The sequence below is a fragment of the Acanthochromis polyacanthus genome, chromosome 1, assembly GCF_021347895.1.
Source record: "Acanthochromis polyacanthus isolate Apoly-LR-REF ecotype Palm Island chromosome 1, KAUST_Apoly_ChrSc, whole genome shotgun sequence".
Lineage (NCBI taxonomy): Eukaryota > Metazoa > Chordata > Actinopteri > Pomacentridae > Acanthochromis > Acanthochromis polyacanthus.
The window spans coordinates 68,874,027-68,894,095 of record NC_067113.1 but is presented as its reverse complement, the minus strand read 5'-3'; the positions used below and the strand labels follow the sequence as shown (position 1 = coordinate 68,894,095).

The following is a 20,069-nucleotide window of genomic DNA, read 5'->3' as shown; positions in this document are numbered from 1 at the left end:
CCCTGAATTGTACTTCTCAATAACCCTTTCCCTGAGTTGCTTAGAGTATTCTTCTGTCTTCATGGTGTAATGGTAGCCAGTAATACCGATCAACCACTCTCTGGACCCTTCAGACACAGGTGTTTTACAACTCAATCACTTGAAACACACCCACACCACTCAGGTGATCTTCATTTCACTAATTGTGAGACTATTGGCAACAATTTGATGGACCTCTATTGAATTAGACCATTAAATTAAAAAGGGGGTGAATAATTAAGCAAACAATTATTTTCATTTATATAATTTTCTTTCATTAACATTACTTTATAGAAATCTGTTTTCACTTTGACATTAAAGAGTTTTTTCCAATAATTTGTTGTTAAAGCTAAATTTTATTGACCATGATTGATTTATGAAAGCAATAAAAGGGTAAAACATCAAAGGGGGTGAATACTTATGATAGGCACTGTATATTCTAAAACTACACTATTTTTTTTCTATAAAAAACACAAGACATTGCATGTAAGGTACCCATTTATTCCACAGTATTTTTTTTCACACTGATGTCACAAAAACAAAACTCAAACTTTCAACCTAAAAAATATAATAGCTGTGGATTTTTTTTTTTTTTTGCTGTAACAGCATCCATCACAACGTCATGTAACACTGTGCCTTCACAGCTTATCGTCACATCTGTATAGAGTGGATTATGTGGTGCAGTATACATTTCCCTTTGCTAAAGTATCTTTTCCACAGAAGGAGCAGGTGGCCCCAATCAGGGATTTTTAAATTCTACATCCAGTGGCTTCTTCCACTATCACAACAGACAGAACATGAAACAGCAACAGGAAGCATCAGCGGTGAAGCTGCTTCCTCCTGCCACTGACGAGTGTCCACAAGCTGCGGGCTGTCTGAGTGACGGTCACCCTGCGAGGCAGGCGGAGGCTCCTCAGAGGCTCCCTGATGCAAGCCAGGACTCCTGTCTCGTCCGGCTGTCCCAGGTACTCATGGGAAATGTAGTTTATTCTCTTCAGCTGCTTGCTGTAGTAGTTTCTGAGGTCACAGAGCTCTTCAGCTGCTGTGTCAGAGATGATGGAGGCCTGGGATGGAGAGCTGGGCACGGTGCTGGTGAGAGTGGAACTGCCTGGGTTTGGAGAGGGATCTCCTGCTGCTACATTAGCATGGAGTTTCCTCCTTCCTTTCTGAGGGGTGTTGGATTTATGTTTAGAAAAAGGTTTAACTGGATGTGATGGTGTTTTCTGAACGTCACTTAGTCCTATGTTACGCACTCTGTTAATTTCAATATCCACCTCAACTACATGTTGGGAAATGATGGGTCTCTTCTTGTCTTCTTCTTTTTGTCCGTCGGCCAGCTGGCTTTTTCCTGTCTCTATCTGTCTGTCTGTCTGGTTGACTGGCTTCAGGTCTTGTTTCCTGGACTGGTTCCTCTGTTCCTTAAATAGTTTCTGTTTGGGCTGTAAAGGACAGCTGTTCTCCATGACAAAGGGGTCAGAGGTCATATGAACCTCTTCTTCATTGGCTTTAACAGCTGATGTGTTCTGTAACCATGAAATCCAAAGTTAGTGAACAGCAGCAGAAAAGTGAAAAAAAAACACAACATCCTGGACAACCCAGAGAATGTGCGCATAATGAGTCCAGTCAGAAAATACAGCAAACCATAATGCTGAATTACCTTTTGGGCTTCTGAAGCAACATGTAGCTAAAGTAGATATAACAGCAGAGTTTGACCACCTTCTCCATTAGTAAGTGAGAATAAACCCACCAGATTGCAATGAAATGTTTATGTTAGTTGAAGCATGCTCCCGAGTGTGGACACTGCCACCACATAGGCTTGGGCGATATTTAAATGTTTCAACTGTCAGAATCAGAAAGAATTCTTTAAGGTAAAATGTTTGCCAAGACACAAAATGCACAGTGTCCTACAAAGTTGACACTTTATATTTGAAACAGCAACTATTGTTTTCAAATATAGCTGTGTGTCTGCATCCAAAGCTCCCTGTAGTTGGAACACTAGTGAACCTAAACAGATAATTCTGAATACAATACTATCTACACAACCTAGTGTCTCAACTTCAAGCGAGTGTTTTTAGCTCCTCACTGTGGGATTATTTTCCACAACATTCTGCCTCTGTGGAAACATAACTGTGCTCAGTAGTAGGGAGGAGTCAGAAATGTTTTCTGTGAGATGTGCGACAGTTAAAATAGCATAAATCATAAAAAAGAAATTGGATTATTTGTTTAACAAAGCTGAAAAAATTCATCACTGATAGTTTCTCAGCTGTGCTGAGGAATGCAGTATTTTGTTTTTGATAGAATCTGGTACAAACAGTATATTCTGTCCATGTAGAATGAGGTGATTTTGATGAAATATCACAATTTTAAGCTTGGATTTGGTCAATTTTCCCAGCTGAGCCACATCATGGTGTCATGGTTCCACAGTAATTTGAATTATGGCAAAATGGGGTATTTCTAAAAGTTAAAGCTGTTCATAAGTCATTTTTACATCTTCACAGAATAATTTAAGAACAGCTTTGCACCCATTAGCAGAGGTGTATGAGAAGCAGTTTAGCTCTTTTTTGTTGAAATACTGTCACCAGAAAGATTTCAGCGATGCAAATCAAGTCTTTCAGTACAACAAGAAGGGATTGTGGTGCCAATAGTGTCTGTTTATCACCCAAGCCTACGGATTAGAATGATCAGACAATAGCATGCTTATTATTTTAAAACTTACAAAGTTTTTTAAATGAACTGAAAATCAGATTTAATCATCCTTATTCTCAGCCAAATGTGAAGCATGAAGTAGAAGTCTGGACAGTGGCATGCTAACAGATGCAGAAGTGAACAGAGGAAAGAATGATGAACTGTACTTTTTCAACTTGTCTTCTGGGTGGGGTGACAGGGGGGCTAGGGGAGGTATGTCTTGACTTTCTTGGACACAGGGGCATCTCCAGCGCTTTCAACTGATCTTTTTCCCTCTTTGGATTTGCCCTGGCCACTCGCAGCTTTTACCTGCAGGTCATTAACAACAGTCTTTACCTGACAGGGTTGACATCTACATGGAGTGGAGGAGGGAACACTTGAGAGGAGGACATAAGACACGCATGTCTGGGACTGGACTGCAAACGAGCATCTGTTTTGTCACCATAACAGCCTATAATTGAGATTCCAGGACACACTCTGTGATTAGATCTCTGCTGTCCTTTTGAGTATTTGATGAAGGGAATGCTGAGCTGGGGCTAAAACTACTAATTGTTTAGATACTGTTTAATTTGCTCTCCTTCACAGACTAGTAAGTACTCCTTTCATTTAGAATGTAAAAGCAGCGAATCATTTCATCTAACTTGCTGGAACTATCTAATCTACAGGTATCTAAACAGCTTCAGTCATTTATCAAGTATGTTCAAAGCTTTCAACCACAATGATTTGGTAGAACTTCTATTCTTAAAAATCAACTCTCACCCTCATAACAAATTAAAATTCAAAATGATCGTTTTTGGATTCCTTTTTGATTAAATACATTAACTGATGAGTTATTTCAGTGCTTGAGCCCATGAAGCATCCGAAGCCAAAAATCGAAGAGTGTTAATAATATATAGTCCTCTACACCGGTCATACAATTGAATCACATGTAGAGGAACTGCACAGATCTATTCATCTACAGTTAATGAAGTTAATGAAGTTAGCAACTGTGTGGCAGTGAAGTGTTGATTATTGTTCTTTTACAGACCGTTAAAAAGGAAGACAGAAAAACGCAGTCATCACTATGTGGACAAATAAGCTTCACTTTTATATTCACTTACCTCTATGGATAGTTTGATAAACATAGAAAACATTTTGAAGTGACATGGAGGAAAGAAACATCAGCCATACATCGGAAGAAGAACTGGTTAGAGAGACTTTAAAAAGAGAGGAGACAGGATTGGAAGAAACAGAAACTTTATACACAAACACAGGAAATACAGAAAAAAAAAAACTTAGTGGAGCTCTAAAGAGAAGAGTCTGACATCTACTGGACTTTAGGTTTGGCCGGACAGACGGACAACCCAGAGAATGTGCGGATAATGAGTCCAGCAGATAAATACAGCAATCCATAATGCTGAGTTACCTTTTGGGCTTCTGAAGTAATATGTAGCTAAAGTAGATACAAATATCTCTCTCTCTATCTCTATATTTCTCTGAAAACTAACTGAACAGAAGTCTCATATTAGGCCAAGTTTCCTGCTTATAGAAATACTTAGCCACTGAATAACTAATGTTTGATTGTCACCTTTGTCTTAAGATATTCGCAACAAAGATTATCTACAGCGGGTATAACATGATGCTGGTTGTTTTGACAGTCTGCTAAGGTTTCCTGAATGTTTCCTAATTAAATGCTCAACGAGTATTTAGCAGAAACACAAAGTGCAACAGGTTATCACACACTAAAGCTAAATAATAAAAGAAGGTCTAAAGCTTATGGAGGCTTTTCTAAAACTTATAATACACCAAATCTCATGCTATTTTTACTGCTGAAAAATATCAGGGCATAATAGGGAATAGCTTAAATGGCCAGAATTATTTTAACAGAGTTTGATTTTGAGTGAGGTTTGAAAAAGAAACTCAATAATAACAGCAGAATGTAATGGGCACAGGCAAATGGCTGTTTTGTGACGTGTCACTGCAGCCAGCATATACTCACCACAGCAGCTCCTGCCCCTCTTGTCCTCATCTTCATGTTAAGTGTGTGAGTCTGGCTCTTCAGTAGAGGCACTTTGCGGCCCAGCTTCATGTAGAAGTAGGTAGTGTATGGAGTGAAGCTGAAATCCTCTCTGGCCGCAACACACAAATGAGCAGACATGGAAGAATTATGTACTTTTGTCAGAAAGATTAAACTGTCCATAAACTGTATACAAGTAGCTAAAAAAATCTTTGCAGAAAGGGCACAGGGAAGTCCTGGAGAAAAGTGCATTGAGTCCTACACGTTTGGAGTCCAACTTCTCATGTTTGGCAGACTAACGCTTTGTTAGAAACTAAACACAATAAGCCCAAACCACCAGCATCCACAGGCTGTGTAATGTGACTGTTGATCAGAAAGACAAACTAAGAGCAATGTGGAAGGAAACCCAAAGAATTTTCTATTTAGTTACTTGGTGACTCTGAAAGTCAACGTTATTGGACTATGGATATGTTTTCAACTCAATATATTCCACATGATCTCTTTCCTAGAGAAAACAATGCATTTCCTTGCAGTTGAGGACATCTAAAAACTCAAACTAGCCAGTCAGAGAAAACTCAAATTCTATATCTTTAGATAATACAAAAATGACCAACAAAAAAAATCACAGTTCAGCTCACATGCATTAAGATATTGCATTTGGTTTACAATTCAATTTTATTTATATAGCGCCAAATTGTGTCAAAACGCTTTACAGAACCCAGGCATATGTCCTAAGTACTTGACTGTACTTAATGTCGAAATATAATAACTTATTTTTTAGTAATTGCATAGTAATGACAAATTAATGACTTTGGAGTTTCATTTGTACATTCTTTTAAGATGACTCAGCTGACAGCTCTCCAACTGAACCTAATGTTCACTGATGACACAGACTGCTTTCCACCTCTGAATCTTAAAGTTACAGATCTGAAATTGCCTGTAAGCTGTCTAGCATTTAAACTGGACACATCAACAGCCTGGTGAAGAAAGCTCGACAGCGTCTCTACCACCTCAGACGCCTGAGGGACTTTAAGCTCCCTCTCAAGGTGCTCAGGAACTTCTACAGAGCATTTTGGCTGGGAGTATCACCACCTGGATGGGCAGCAGCCCCCAGCAGGACTTCTTGGCCCTGATGAGGGGTGCCCCTCGGCTGAGAACCATCAGAATCACCCTCCCCAATCTGCAGAACATTTACAACAAAAGCTGCAGGTTAAAGACCAGGAAGTGAGCCCACCCACCCCTGCCAGAGACTGTTCTCTCTGCTGTCATCAGAGCGGTGTTACCGCTGCCTGAAGGCAAACACAAAAAGGATGTCCACCTGCTGAACCTGAAACAATACACTCCATATCAACCTGCAAATCCTATCTACCGTTTTACACTTCACTTTGTATACATATGTTATTTGCACTAGTTGAGACTTTATATATATATATATATATATATATATATATATATATATAAATTGTGTTCATGACAAATGAAGGTCTTGAATCTTGAACTGCTTAGCTATTTGCTGCTACTAGGCAAGGTCAATGTATTGAACTATTTGATTAATTAGAATTTCTGTTTTACATGTGCTTCAACTGCTTCCGCTCAAGCAACACTATTGCTTTTTGCGAGAACTAAAAATGTTTAGTGAGCCAAAACATTATGATCACTGCTGTGGCTGATATATCCTCTGACTGGCATGTCTTATTGGAAAAAAGAAACTCAACATCAAAAAAGAAGACTAATAGAGACTAAGAACATAAGGTCACCTGAGGTATCCCTGCAGTAGCAGGCGGACAACCACGGCTTCAGCCTGGCGCCGAGGAAGTGTAGTGGTTTGGATCATCTTCCTGCGCTTGGCAGGGCCTTTCCCCATCCATGCGTCCACCAGCTTCAGTGGGGTCAGCTTCTCATCCATGGATGTTGCCAGCTCCACAATTTGCACCACTTCCCTGGCATGCTGTGTAATGTCCATGGTGGTGTAATCTAGAAGGGTCAAATGATCACAAATTTGAATTTACGGAATGTGACCTTCATGGTTTACACGTGCACAAGGATTTTTGTTAAAATCACATACACATCCACACCTTTTGAATGGCGGCAGGTATCACACATCTGGCGGCATCCTTCATCATCCCACACCTCATCAAAGTGAACCGCCATGAGGGAGCGCCGACACCTTCACACAGCAAACATGACAGTCTAGACACATTGGCATTGTGCTGTGTAAGCCATAGTCTTTGTCACTGTGCTTTACCTGTCAACATTCTGGCAGTAGTCAACCATCTGCAGCAGCTTCTGTTGACCAACATTTTCCATTACCACCATGGTGCTGATCCTGAAGATATCAGCAAAGCCAAAGTAGACAATGCAGTCTGCTGGATGGTCGTCTCTACCTGGAGACACAATACAACAAAGGAATATTTCTTTTTGCAATAAATACTAGAGCAAACTCATGACCTGACAGAAAAGTGAATGTGTCTACCTGCACGTCCACTCTCTTGGTAGTAGTTCTCAATGGACTTGCTCATGGTGTGATGGATAACAAATCTGACATTAGGCTTGTCGATGCCCATGCCAAATGCCACTGTGGCTACCACCACCTAAACGACAACAATTACATACTGTAAAATATTCAAATATTACATCGAATGAGCCATCCGTCTATCTCTGTTATCTTCTATCATGGGCTAACTTCACTGTCATCACACCAAAAACTCACATGCACCTGCCAGTAGTTCCTCATCGGGCTGCACTTTAGCCTGTGTGTTTGAGTATTGTGCAATCTTGCAAATCTTATGCCAGTCCAGCTGCCTTGGAAGATAAATCACATGTGCAGCCCATCTTTATTTTAAACTGGGCTTCTAGCTTCATTTTGCAGCTACTTCACACCATCGACAGGGAAATTACTGATTTGTTAAACTGAAAAAAAAAACAACTCACCTGGTTGATTGACAGAAATAAATGTGCTCTTTCAATTAGTCAAAGATAAATGCTAAATATTTAGTTATTCTGGATTTTTGTGTTTTCCTCTTTTTATATTGTTGTAATATAAATATTTTCAAGTTTTGGTTTGCTAGTCAGAGAAAACAAGGCTTTTGTAGATGTCACCTCAGTCACCCTAGTAATTAGCAGTAATGTTTATTTTTAATTTTTATAGTTAATCAAATCTCCATTCCATAAGTACCAGTGTTTACTGTTCAAATCAGTACCTGGATTTTGTTGGAGGTCCATCTGCAGTGAACCTGAGACTTGTCATCAGGGTCCATGTTAGCATGGTAGGGATACGCCAGGATATCTCTCTTCTGGAGTTCAGCTGCCACTGATTCTGCATCCTTCTGAGAGAACACGTATACGATCCCTGTGGCATACACACATCAGAACATATGACTGCTTTGTGTAAATATGTACATGGAAATGATTTATTCAGGCAGTTCTCAAAAAACACTTTCAAGATTTGAGCCTTAATGTGATGCATTGGGTTGCAATACGTGTATTTTATTCTGTGATACAGCAGTTTCTTATGTCAAAGTACCTGACTGGTCCTTGTACCTGCTCTTGATCAGAGAGGCAATGTCACTTATTGATGCATCATTGTCAGAATCTTTAATACGAACCTGAGGAAATAAATGTTACAGGTATGAGTGACAGAGAGCAGTGATTGATTGTTTTACTTGTCAAGTAATTTGCAACATTATCTTTACTACTGTTCTTCAAAAGAAACCTTTGGTTTGTAGGGATGTTGTAGTTTGAATCATAAGATCGGAGAGCAGGTAGTGTTTTTTTCCAGTTTGACCTCATAATGTATGCTTGCTATGAATAAAGACAGATCCAGTGAAGAATAACCCTGTTTCTACAAACACTAAGCAGTTGGAGCAGTGCAGTGTTGCACAATATCCACATTACAATAACCTCAAGCACATGACTGTGATTAGTGATTACTATGTTGACTTGAGTGAGTTTGGTCAGTGTTGGCCTCTAAGTTGCAGTAGCAGCAGACAATGTGCAAATTAAGACAATACAAACAGAAAAAGCACTCAGAGAGCACACTACTCTGCCAAGGCTGCTCAGTCATTGTATGATTTCAGGCGGATGAAATCTTTAAAAAAATTGTAGTTCTCAGCGGTGGATTTGCAGTAGGATCACAATCATGTGATCATCAGCAGGCAGCTGATGTAGTGTTCACTTGTTGTCATAGTTACAGTGACACCGTGCTGCTATCTCACAATGATACAGAAATCTTTAACAAATCCATGGATCCAGACTATAAGCTGCATCACTGCCAAAATCTAATCACTTGGTTCTTGTGTCATTTCTGACCTTCCCTGAACATGTCATTCAAATCCATTAGTCCATTTTTTTGAGCAACACAACCGACCGACCGACCGACCCTTGGCAGAGTAATAAATATCAATATGGTCCTTGGTCACACAAGCTGACACAGAGCAGTGCAGGGGATTTAGATGCTCCAGCAGGTGTGTGCTAAGCATGTGTTTGACAGAGACATTTGATGTGCAGTGAAGGAGGTGGCTAAAAGGTGTGTGTGACTGTAGTAGTCATGGTTACCTCATAGTACAGATTAGTTCGATTAAAGGAGGCAGTTACAGTGATTGGCTTTGGCACACACAGGATCTTCTCACAGTCCTTGAGGACACTGCTGGTTGCCGTGGCTGTGAGGCCGAGCAGAGGGACTTTAGGGAATTGCCTCTTCAGGATGCCCAGCAGCTTATAATCTACACCAGATACACATACACTCAGTACATTGGTCTGACAGTTTGTTTTTAATCTGAAAGAATGTGATTGAAGGTCAGGTTATGAAGCCACACTTGATAGTGTGGCTTCATAAAAAAGAAAATTTTATCTCAGAGAGGACCTGCTCCTTGGTATAATTCCCAGCTGTGGACTTTAAAGCAGGCATCCCGAAAGCTGGAAAGGAGGCATGTGGTATTCCACTCGTTTAGAGAAAGTTTATGTAGCTTGGAAAAATAGTCTAGTAATTTATAAAATACCTCTTGGTCATGCCAGGACAACACATCTTAAATAGAGGAGAACAAGAACAACCCCAGGTTTCTCTTTAGCACTGTAGCCAGGCTGACAAAGACTCAGAGCTCGGCTGAACCTTGTATTCCTTTAGCGCTGAGCAGTAATGACTTCATGAGCTTCTTTACAGTTAAAATTGTTATGATTAGAGAAAAAATTAATCTGGCACTTCCTACAAATGTCACAGATGCTTTAGAATTGGCTGTACGACCTGATGAATATTTAGAATCTTTCACATCTCTCTGAACTAAATTCAACAGTTTCTACATCAAAACCATCAACATGTCTTTTAGATCCTATCCCAACTAGACTGTTCAAGGAGGCTTTACCGTTAATTAATTCTTCAATGTTAGATCTGATTAATCTGTCACTAGTAACAGGCTATGTACCACAGGCTTTTAAGGTTGCTGTAATCAAACCTTTACTTAAAAAGCCCACTCTAGATCCAAATGTTTTAGCTAATTATAGACCAATATCCAACCTACCATTTCTCTCTAAAATTCTGGAAAGAACAGTTGCAAATCAATTACATGAACATTTACAAAGGAATAGCTTGTTTGAAGAGTTTCAGTCAGGCTTCAGGATGCATCATAGCACAAAAACAGCTCCGGTAATAGTTGCTAATGACCTTTTCATAGCATCAGATAATGGCCTGGGGCCTCATTTATAAAGCTTGCGTACGCACAAAACAGGGCTAGAAAGTGGCGTAAATCACAACCTTTGCGTAGAAAGTGGCGTACGCTGTGTACGTTGTGATTTCTAAAAACAAACTTGGCGTGAGAATGTGCGTACCGGTGCGCCAACTTTGATGCTTGCTTACGCACATTTTGGAGACAGAGGGAACGGCAGTGCCGGAGGGTGAAGTGGCGAATTGAAGCCGGATTGATCTCAAACCTTTATTGTCATCACATATTAGACTTGTAGAGCCGGATAATCATAAACCCTCATTGCTGTAGATGTTCATACAGTGCGCCATTCGGCCTACGACTGTATTTGCAGAACTATGTTCATATATCAAACTTCCATCTTCAAATGATATAATAGAGCGGTGAGTGGCACTGATTGATTACTAATTTGGAAAAGGCATGTGACAATCAGTCCAATCGCTGATCAAGTGGATAAATAGCGGGTGACAGCCGTGTGTAATGTGGCACAATGGATGCGCTGGCATTGCTGGAAGATCACGTTAAGAGTGGAGAGGGATTTTAGGGATAACGGGGATTTCCTGGACGATGACTAGTGATGGCTTATCGAGGCTTTGTTGAAGCTTCAACACTTTATCCAATACATGCTTCATTACTCGAGGCTTCACTGACACTCAGTGCTCGAGTAGGACATCTAGTGGTCAATAAAATGAAGTGCAATTGATTCGTGTTTCTGATTGGTTCATGGATTGTTTTGGATTTGATTCGTCATGCACGTTCCTGTTTCACTACATTAGATGATTGTATCTGTTCTAGTGGCTATAATAATAATAATAATAATAATATTACCAGAAACAATAATGACAGTAACTACTGAAGAGCCTGTTTCTTATTTGCCATGTCTGTCTGTAACCCTATATACTCTTCACTGATATTCTGTGTTATGAAACATTTAAACGGTGCTGCTACATTCATGAGATGTGCTCTATAAGTACAGACTGATGCAATTTTCACATGAGGCTGGTGCAAATACAGATTATATTATGGATTTTGGCAAAGTATGTCTTGGGTTAATTGGTAAAGAGGGTGTGCTTGTGTAACTGGATATGATTTTTTTAACAATGTATTAACAGTTTTTGTATGCAAGTACATATATGCATTGCAGTATACCTTACAAGACTTACTCAGTTATGCAAATATTTTTAACCATAATGTGGTACTTGCATATTAGACAGATCCTCATAAAATAAGGAAATGAAGAGAAAACGATGGGAAAAAAAGAAAAAATGAAATAAACATGTTCTCATACATGCAAATGCATAAATACAGAACTTTATACAGAACAGCAGGTAATCCTGTCATTCCTCTCATTCTGGCACTTCCACGAGGTTTACATCACAACTGTTCATTCCACCTCATCACTTTCATCTGTTAAATTCATGGATTTCACAAAAGCAATAAAGGGTCCCTATGCTTTCTCAAACAAATCCTGTCTCCCTTTTCGTACGTGTCACTCTTTCCAGAGGAAAGGTTATTAACATCTGCCTCACCCAGTCTACTCATCTTGGTATGCAAGTTTTTTCCAAAAAAATGCAAGTAATTTTTTAGAATGCAGGAGGCTTGAATCTATTATTATACGCTCACTGTTGGTGTACTTATGTCACCTTGGATAAAGTCCCAAAATAAAGTGAGCAGGATTCATTGTAATATTTTTAGAAATAATATTTTCTATTGTTTGTTAAATCTTCCCCCAGAATTTTTTTTAACCTTTGGGCAATCCCACATACAATGGTATAAAGTTCCATTTGCCTCATTACATTTAACACATAAATCTGGGATGTTGCTGTTAAATTTATTTAATTTAAATGGTGTAATATATGTTCTCAACAACCATTTGTATTATAGCAATTTAAATAAGGTATTGATTGATTGAGTGTGGGCTTTGGTGCAAATCAGTTCCCAGTCCTCTGATGTTATGTCCATCTTTAGATCTTCTTTCCACTCTTTTCGTTTTTTTAACAGTCGTAGTTACCTTGATATCAGGCAGCAAATGGAAATTATGCCATAAACAGGACATTTTCCTGATTGTCTCCTGCTACAGATCTATCTATCTATCTATCTATCTATCTATCTATCTATCTAACTAGCTAGCTAGCTAGATATATAGAATATATCATTTTTGTTTGGAAAATGCTGATTTCACATCATTAAAAGATATTTAAACAACAACCATCTTGTGTGACTTGTAGCCTAAAAAAGATATATAAAAACACATTTTTTTTTAAAAAACATTGAAAAATTTTCGGCGCGCGCTTTTCGCGCGTATCATGGACCTCACCTATTCCAAAATCCTGGCTACGGCCCTGCTCCCACCCCTCTACCCCTCTACCTTTTCTGTCCCTCTCAATCCGCCTGGCCAGCAGGCAGCTGGGTCCCCCCCACACATAGAGCCCGGTTCTATTCTAGGTTTTATTCCCGGTTTAAAGAGCGTTTTCCTTGCCACTGTCACCTTCGGGCTTGCTCTGAGGCATATGGGTTCTGTAAAGCGTCTTGAGACAATCTGACTGTTATTGGCGCTATATAAATACAATTGAATTGAACTCACCTGACCGGAAGTCATGACCCCACTGGCTGCAGCAGTGCACCTCATCCACAGCGATACGACTGAGCAGGTTTGCATTGTAGGCCTTCTCCAGACGAGACATCAACAGCTTGCTCTTGGCAATCTTCTCTGGGGTTACGTACAGCAGCTTGAAAGGGCCCTTTGGATCAGTCATTCCAGCCATGACTGTCTTAGCATGATTCTATATCCACATGAACAAATAAAAATTATTAAAAGAATCAGTTAAAAGCTTTTTTTGCCCCACACAATATAAAATCTTTTCCTAAAATACTCTGACAAAAAACAATCAACATTAAGTTTAGGGATTTTTTTTTGGCCTTTGAATTGTACTTGTGCTTCGTTTGAGATTTTACAACACTCTTGTTCAGATGACTATATAACAGTGGTGGACTAAAAAATGCAAGGGCAACTCAACTACAGATTTTGGCTCACTACTGTCTATTATTACCAATAAGAGAAAGAATCAGTACATAACTCTGGTGTGCACAATAGTCTGTATTGAACAGTGAAAATGACAATCCCTTATAATAGAAGCTCAGATCATAAGACGTAATTAGACAGTCCGAAAGAGTATGTCCTTATGTAAAAACGGTTTAAATCATAATTCAAAGCCATTCTACCTCTGATACAACACATACACTATGTATAGTTCAAGAGTCCATTTGACCAAAGTAAAATAAGCCATGGTTGGTGCTGGATGTAAAGCCTAATATCAGCACAGTGCTGACCAAGTTGAAGTTACCTGTACTGTGCAATCAGCAACAATCAGAAACAAAATGTAAACACTGAAAAGAAATGAATGATGGTGGGTTCACACAGTCTACACTTTAGTATAACTTTGTTTTGAAGAAAATGAAATACTGCTGACATGTTCTCTGCTATGTGAAATGACCTCAACAGATTCTCAACCTCTCGTTTAAGTTCTTAGAACAGTTATTTCAGAAGAAGCCTCTTGGATGAGAGGTAAAATGTCTTTAAAAACCTTAAAGTGATGTTTAGTTTATTTTTACCGAAGCTCTTAGGAACAGATTAAAAGGTAACCCTAAGTGAAATAAGAAGCAGAATGTGGCTATCACATTTACCTTGCTACTGGATGCGTTCAGCATGACTGCTGACACTTCAATAGATTTCAGATACATGATCTGATCCTCCATCAGGGACACCAGGGGAGTGACAACCAGTGTAAACCCTGAGAGATTGTGATTACAGTAGAACAGATGAGTCAAATGTGCATGTGCCCAAAAAAATAAGCAGATTTAATGCAAACTGTGAAAGTAGTCTGGAAGCATTAGACAGGGGTTTGTTCCACCAGGATGCATTTTTGTCTAATTGTACCCTTGGAGCAGACTGCAGGCAGCTGGTAGCAGAGACTTTTTCCTCTTCCAGTAGGCATCACAAGGAACAGATCCTTGCCTTTCAGAGTCAGGTTGATAGATCTCAGCTGCAACGGTCTGAACTCGGAGAGATGGAACGAGTTCTTTAGGTGCTGCTCAACTTCTCTGGACCATGGAAAATCTAACAAATATAAAGTAACACAGGTCAACATTACTCAAATTACATTATAAGGCTATTTTTTGTAAATATTGCCTTGCAGCAAACATGAAAACTACCATTTTTTCAGATGGTAATACCGTGCTACTCTTTATTTCAAGAACAAGTTATTTAGCGAAGTCTGTCCAGTACCTGTACCATCATAGCGCTGCATCTCTTGCTTGCTCATTACTAGATCAGCTCCAGGCAACTTTGAGGAAGGCACAGATGAAGAGGATGATGGCTTTGCAGCATTGCAGGCCTCCTCCACCTGCTGCAGCAGTGCATTTTTCCGAGAGGTTAGCTCAGTCTGCTTCTGCAAGAGCTCTGCAATCTGCAGCTCCACCAACTCCAGTTCAGCCTCAACAGAGTCCAGCTCTGCCTGGACATCTGACCAAGAACACCAGGAATATTGTCAGCAGCTTAAAATTAGTTATCTGCTGTGTCATAGGGAGTAAGAAGCAACACAGACACCCTCTAGTAATTACTGTACTAACAAATCAAACTTCTTGAAACCTTATTACAGGCCTCCAGACTAACCTTTCTACTGGCAGAGCTGGTGATAGCAACGTTTTTGGTTGGTTGCACCAGCAAATAATTTGGTCGCCCCAGCCCCAGCCACCTATTCTGGTTCAGATATTAATCCACCATGCATGATGATAAACAGCTGTTGTTGCATAATCTTGTTATGTTGAATTGACTTTCGCTGATATAAGAGTTCATATTTGTAAAAGGTTTTAATGTGAAAATGTATACATTCTGTCACCTGTCCTCTTATGATGTCAGTCATAAACTGGGCGCAGGCTAAATACTGAACATCTGCTTATCAGTAAATACAACATTTTAACAATGTTCTCTAAAAGCCTCACATGGTGGCTAAAGTTGATGTTGCAGCTGGCTGTAGCATATTAGCTCTGACTGTTAACTATTTAAAACAGTGAAATGAGCATTCTACATAGATTTACCCAAGTTGAAACCAAGTGATTTTTATCGACTGTGTTGTTTTCTATGAGCAAATTGCATTTTAAATGTCAATACCACAGTCGATCATGTCTATGTAGTCAAAACTGTAAACACTGTTAAAATCTGAACCATTATGACTAGATGTGGAGGCTACTTTTTCCTTCTTAACAGACTGATTAAAGATCTCCCATTCTGTACCTAAACACTAACCTTGCCAGCAAGTTGATTTCTCGCGATATTTGTGAGTTCACAAATCTCTCAAGAAACCATCTTGCTCCGCTCCCGCATTCACTGTTCGTACAGAGCCAAGTTGGCACGGGCCAATCACGCAGCAGTATTCGTGTTTGGGGCGGGATATCCGGGTGTGAAGACGACACCAAGCGCCAGTAGATCAAAACAAACATGGCAACGGAGGACAACGATCGTGTAGATGCTGCTATTAAGTCAGTTTTAGCCGAATCTCGTATCGCTTCTTTGAAGGAAGAACAACGAGAGGTGCTTTGCGCATTTCTGGATGGTAAAGATGTTTGTGCTTTTTTACCTACGGGTTTTGGTAAGAGTTTAATCTACCAATTGACTCCGCTCGTTGTGAAGATCCCGCGATTGGCTAAAAACAAACCTGTCAGAGGCGGGACATACTGTTGCATTGTCCAATCCATGCCTCTTTCCTCCGAACGGATTTACATGGAGCGGTCCCAGATTGATATTGTGGAGTACTATCAAGTACTCCACAATTATTAATCTGGCTATTGCCAGGTTACCTAAACACTTCAATCAGCAGGAAATTCACACAAAATTCACAGAAATTTCCCTTTCAATTCCAGGAAAAATGCCATTAAATCACTCCAAAATTACCACAAAATTGGAAAATTCCCTTAGAATTCCTGGAAACTTTCCACAAAATTCCAGGAAAATTCCAAGAAAATTGTCATACATATTACAATGAAATTCACATGTAAAAAAAAAAAATCGAGAAAATTTCCAGAAAATTGCAGGGAAAATTTTCACAGAAATCCTAGAAAACTTCATGAAAATTTTGAGAGTTTTCCACAAAATCCCAGGAAAATGTCTATAAAATTGTAAGAATTTTTCAGGGAAATAACCATAAAATTCCCAGAACCTTCACATAAAATTTCATGAAAAGTCCAAGAATATTCTGGGAAAATCCTCTGGAATTTCTTTTATTATTTACTATACAAAATTGGAAAAACTGTGCTGTGTAGTCTGCCTCCTCTTTCCTCAGTTTTGGCTGAGAAATGCACAACAGTGAAATAGCTTGTTTTACATGAAAAGACAGGCCGAGCCATGTCTACCACCAAGACATTAGTGTTATACTTTCTACCACTATTGCTAACGCAGCAACTGCCTGTGTTGGTTAAAGCAACAACAAAACAGCTTAATGATCGTCATTCACTCACTCGAATGCAACTACTTCAAATTTTAACTCGCACACATTCAAAATGGTTGCACATGCGCATAACCCAAATCCAGTCGTGGTCCTGAAAGCATACTGCCTACATAATTGGGACCCCGCAGTGTTTGTAGAGTTTATGGAACAGGCACTATCAATTTATTTACTTATGTAAGAGCGTTTGTATGTACAGTTGTGAAAATAGCTTATACACACTACCGGTCAACAGTTTGGGGTCACCCAGAAAATTCCATGTTTTCAATGAAAACCCACACTTTTATTCATGTGCTAACATAGCTGCACAAGGGTTTTCTAATCATCAATGAGCCTTTCAACATCATTAGCTAACACAATGTAGCATTAGAACACAGGAGTGATGGTTGCTGGAAATGTACCCCTATGGAGATATTCCATTAGAAATCAGCGGTTTCCAGCTACAATAGTCATTTACCACATTAACTATGTCTACACTGGATTTATCATTCATTTAATGCTACCTTCATAGAAAAAAAATGATTTCCTTTCAAAAATAAGAACATTTCTAAGTGACCCCAAACTTTTAAACAGCAGAGTATATTTGTAAAGACCACGTATATTACAGCAGCCTTGAGTTTCCAGTAACTACAGTGGAAAAATGGGAGGACCTGAGCACAGACCTAAGGAAGCAAATCATTGACAAAAACTCAGAAAAGTCACTTTCAAAGCAGCTTTCCCTTAATCAACTGCATAAACAATAATTTCTCAGTATAAAGCACATGGCTCAGTTGTGTTTATGTACAAGGGTACTTCAAGATCTCAACTTCACCTGGAAACAAGTATCATAATTCCCATTTTTGGCCATACCTGTATTCAATAAAATCTTATATCACTGTTCACAAAACTAAAATGTTCAAAGCAGTCAAAGAAAAAAGGAGAGGAAAGCTTGGAGCTGACTGCTGTTGTTCCAGGACAATGCATCCATCCACACAACACAGGTGGCATAAACAGGCAAACGTGATTTTAAACCGTTGCCCCATGAACCTTACCCACCTGACCTGGCACCGTCCACCTTCTGTGTACCAAACTGAAATCTAACTTGTGTGATCGGCATTTTTTAGAATGATGATGAAGTGGAGGAGTTGAGGAGAGTCTGGACTCTCAAAATGAAGCTTTCTTCCATGAAGGGATAGCAAAGCTTGAACATGGGCGGATCCAGTGCATCGAAGCTAAAAGAGACTACGTTGAAAAATAAAGCAAAAACAATGATTCTCCTGCAATGCTTTCTGGTGTGGCTTGGCTGAGAACTTTTTGAAATATCTTCGGTCCCTCATACATATGTATGCACATATTTATTTATATTTCAGCATGGACACTGATGTGCACCACTCAAATTCAGATTTCATGCAGTAGTGAACATGAACTCTTTTTCCAAGCTGCTGTTTACACACATTTAAATGCAGAATAATTTATATCAATATTGTGCTCCGTCATAGAATAAGCTACTCTAATCCAATTCACCTTCCATTCACTTCTCATTAAGTGAGTCTGACCAAATTTACTTTGAGTGATGAGACGATGTTATATTAAATTATCTCAGCAGTCATTATGTATTCAACAAGAGCTTATCAGAAATTATGAGGTCAACTCCCGGACTAAATTGTAATATCATGTATTGTAAGCAAAACAGACATTATTTCAGTGAGTTCTCTCAGTGGACTTGTGTTGTCAGTGTGAACAGAGAAGACTGTCAGATCTCACACCTGCACAGGTACTAGTCATCTGAGTATCACACTCCCACATCTTATGATCTCAGTATTTATCTTTGCACCTGACATCCCTCTGGAGCTGTGGCTGTGACATCTGCCATCAGTCACAATGATGTCAACATCCTCTCAAATACAAAACAACTGCAGGCTTAGCAGTCTGTCACTATGGCACATTTAGTCTGTAATGAGGTTTAGTGCATTTCTTGTGCAAACAGAACTGAGTTCAGTGACTTCTCTGCCTCATGGCTGGAGAAACACTCACCTGTAGATCCACCATCCATATCCTCAGACTGGTTCGATCAGAATAAACTTCAAACTGGCACAGCTGTTCACAGCACTTCCTATATGACAGACAGACAGTTTGGAAGTGTTTTTAATTATATAAAACAAAGAAACAATTATTTTGGCAGCTACCATATTTTTTGAACAATATCGCCAAGACAAGTAGCTGGTTCCACTGTATATCCCCAACCTTAGCTAACTAACCAGACTGTTGAGTGTCGCAGCTGTCCATCACAGTGGCAGTTACTCACAGATCCTTGTACGCACTGACAAGCCTTATCACGTGTATACATATTAATACAGATTAGTAGAGTGTTCACACATTTGAAATTGCAACTGAAGATATTTGCACACTCCGGTTTGCATTGGCAAATCTTAGTACGGACACAGAGGTTGTGAGACGAACACGCAGCTCTCCATACACATTTACAAATGTTTGCTTCAATGACACCATTAAAAGTTACTAGCTAGCTTTTAGCTTTTTAATGGTTATTCATACCAAACCGGGAAACTGAAACGTGACGATTAAGAAGTCTAACTGTCATGTCCCTCCATGCTTTCCTCTCCAGCGAATATAGCTAATATATATGGGTCAAAACTTTGAAAAAGCACAGAATATAACAAACCATTCAACAGCTCCGTCCTTTTCCCTTCCTTGTTGCTAAACCTTCTTCTCTGTTGCTATTGAACACACCGCGACGGGAAAACACGCAGAGCTAAGGAAGATGATATTTTATCCCTGGGTTTAGTCTGGCAGGCTGTCATTCCTCTTCATTCTGGAGTATTTGCATATCAGCCATGGATCATTTTAATGTAACTATGAAGTCGGTGTTAAACAGATACCACTGAAAGCGCGGTTTAAAGCAGCAATATGTCATTGATGTCTACATCAGAGTTGCCTGATAGATTAAATCCAGGATAAAGAAACACTACAAGCGATGCATTCAAGAAGCCGCCCTCAGACTTGAAATATTTCTCTTTTGCACAAAATTTGTGAGCCACATTTCCTCCAATAAATATGTAACAAACTAATAGAGTAAATATGTGTAAAATGTGCTCTGTTGTAGATGGTAAGATTATTAATTATATCAGTAAAGAAGGAACGTTGCAGCTTTGAATGCAACACAGCAGTGTTCCGGAAGAC

General features: G+C 39.4%; 1 protein-coding gene across 4 annotated transcripts; it reads right to left on the bottom strand.

The window, feature by feature from the left end:
* Positions 1-503: 503 nt before the first annotated feature.
* recql (RecQ helicase-like) lies at positions 504-19,721 on the bottom strand. Of its 4 annotated transcripts, none has more exons than XM_051953923.1 (15): positions 19,552-19,716; positions 18,906-18,984; positions 14,678-14,914; positions 14,330-14,509; positions 14,077-14,183; positions 12,977-13,175; positions 9,254-9,420; positions 8,223-8,304; positions 7,900-8,048; positions 7,173-7,290; positions 6,945-7,083; positions 6,775-6,866; positions 6,457-6,673; positions 4,682-4,811; positions 504-1,541 (listed from the first exon to the last, which is right to left on the bottom strand). In XM_051953923.1, exons 2-15 carry the CDS (start codon positions 18,922-18,924, stop codon positions 837-839), a joined length of 2,541 nt encoding a protein of 846 aa, XP_051809883.1. In that variant the 5' UTR covers positions 18,925-18,984; positions 19,552-19,716; the 3' UTR covers positions 504-836. The 4 variants fall into 4 exon arrangements, with proteins under 4 accessions (XP_051809883.1, XP_051809902.1, XP_051809895.1 ...); XM_051953935.1 differs by lacking the exon at positions 504-1,541 and adding an exon at positions 2,871-3,805 and having other exon boundaries at positions 19,552-19,721; XM_051953925.1 differs by lacking the exon at positions 504-1,541 and adding an exon at positions 2,871-3,012 and having other exon boundaries at positions 19,552-19,720.
* Between the last annotated feature and the right edge of the window lie 348 nt (positions 19,722-20,069).

Coding starts and splice junctions, on each gene's coding strand:
- recql (XM_051953923.1), bottom strand. Junction 14,510..14,677: donor GCAGCGCTATGATGGTACAG/GTACTGGACAGA, acceptor TATATTTGTTAG/ATTTTCCATGGTCCAGAGAA. Junction 13,176..14,076: donor TGAACGCATCCAGTAGCAAG/GTAAATGTGATA, acceptor ATGTGGATATAG/AATCATGCTAAGACAGTCAT.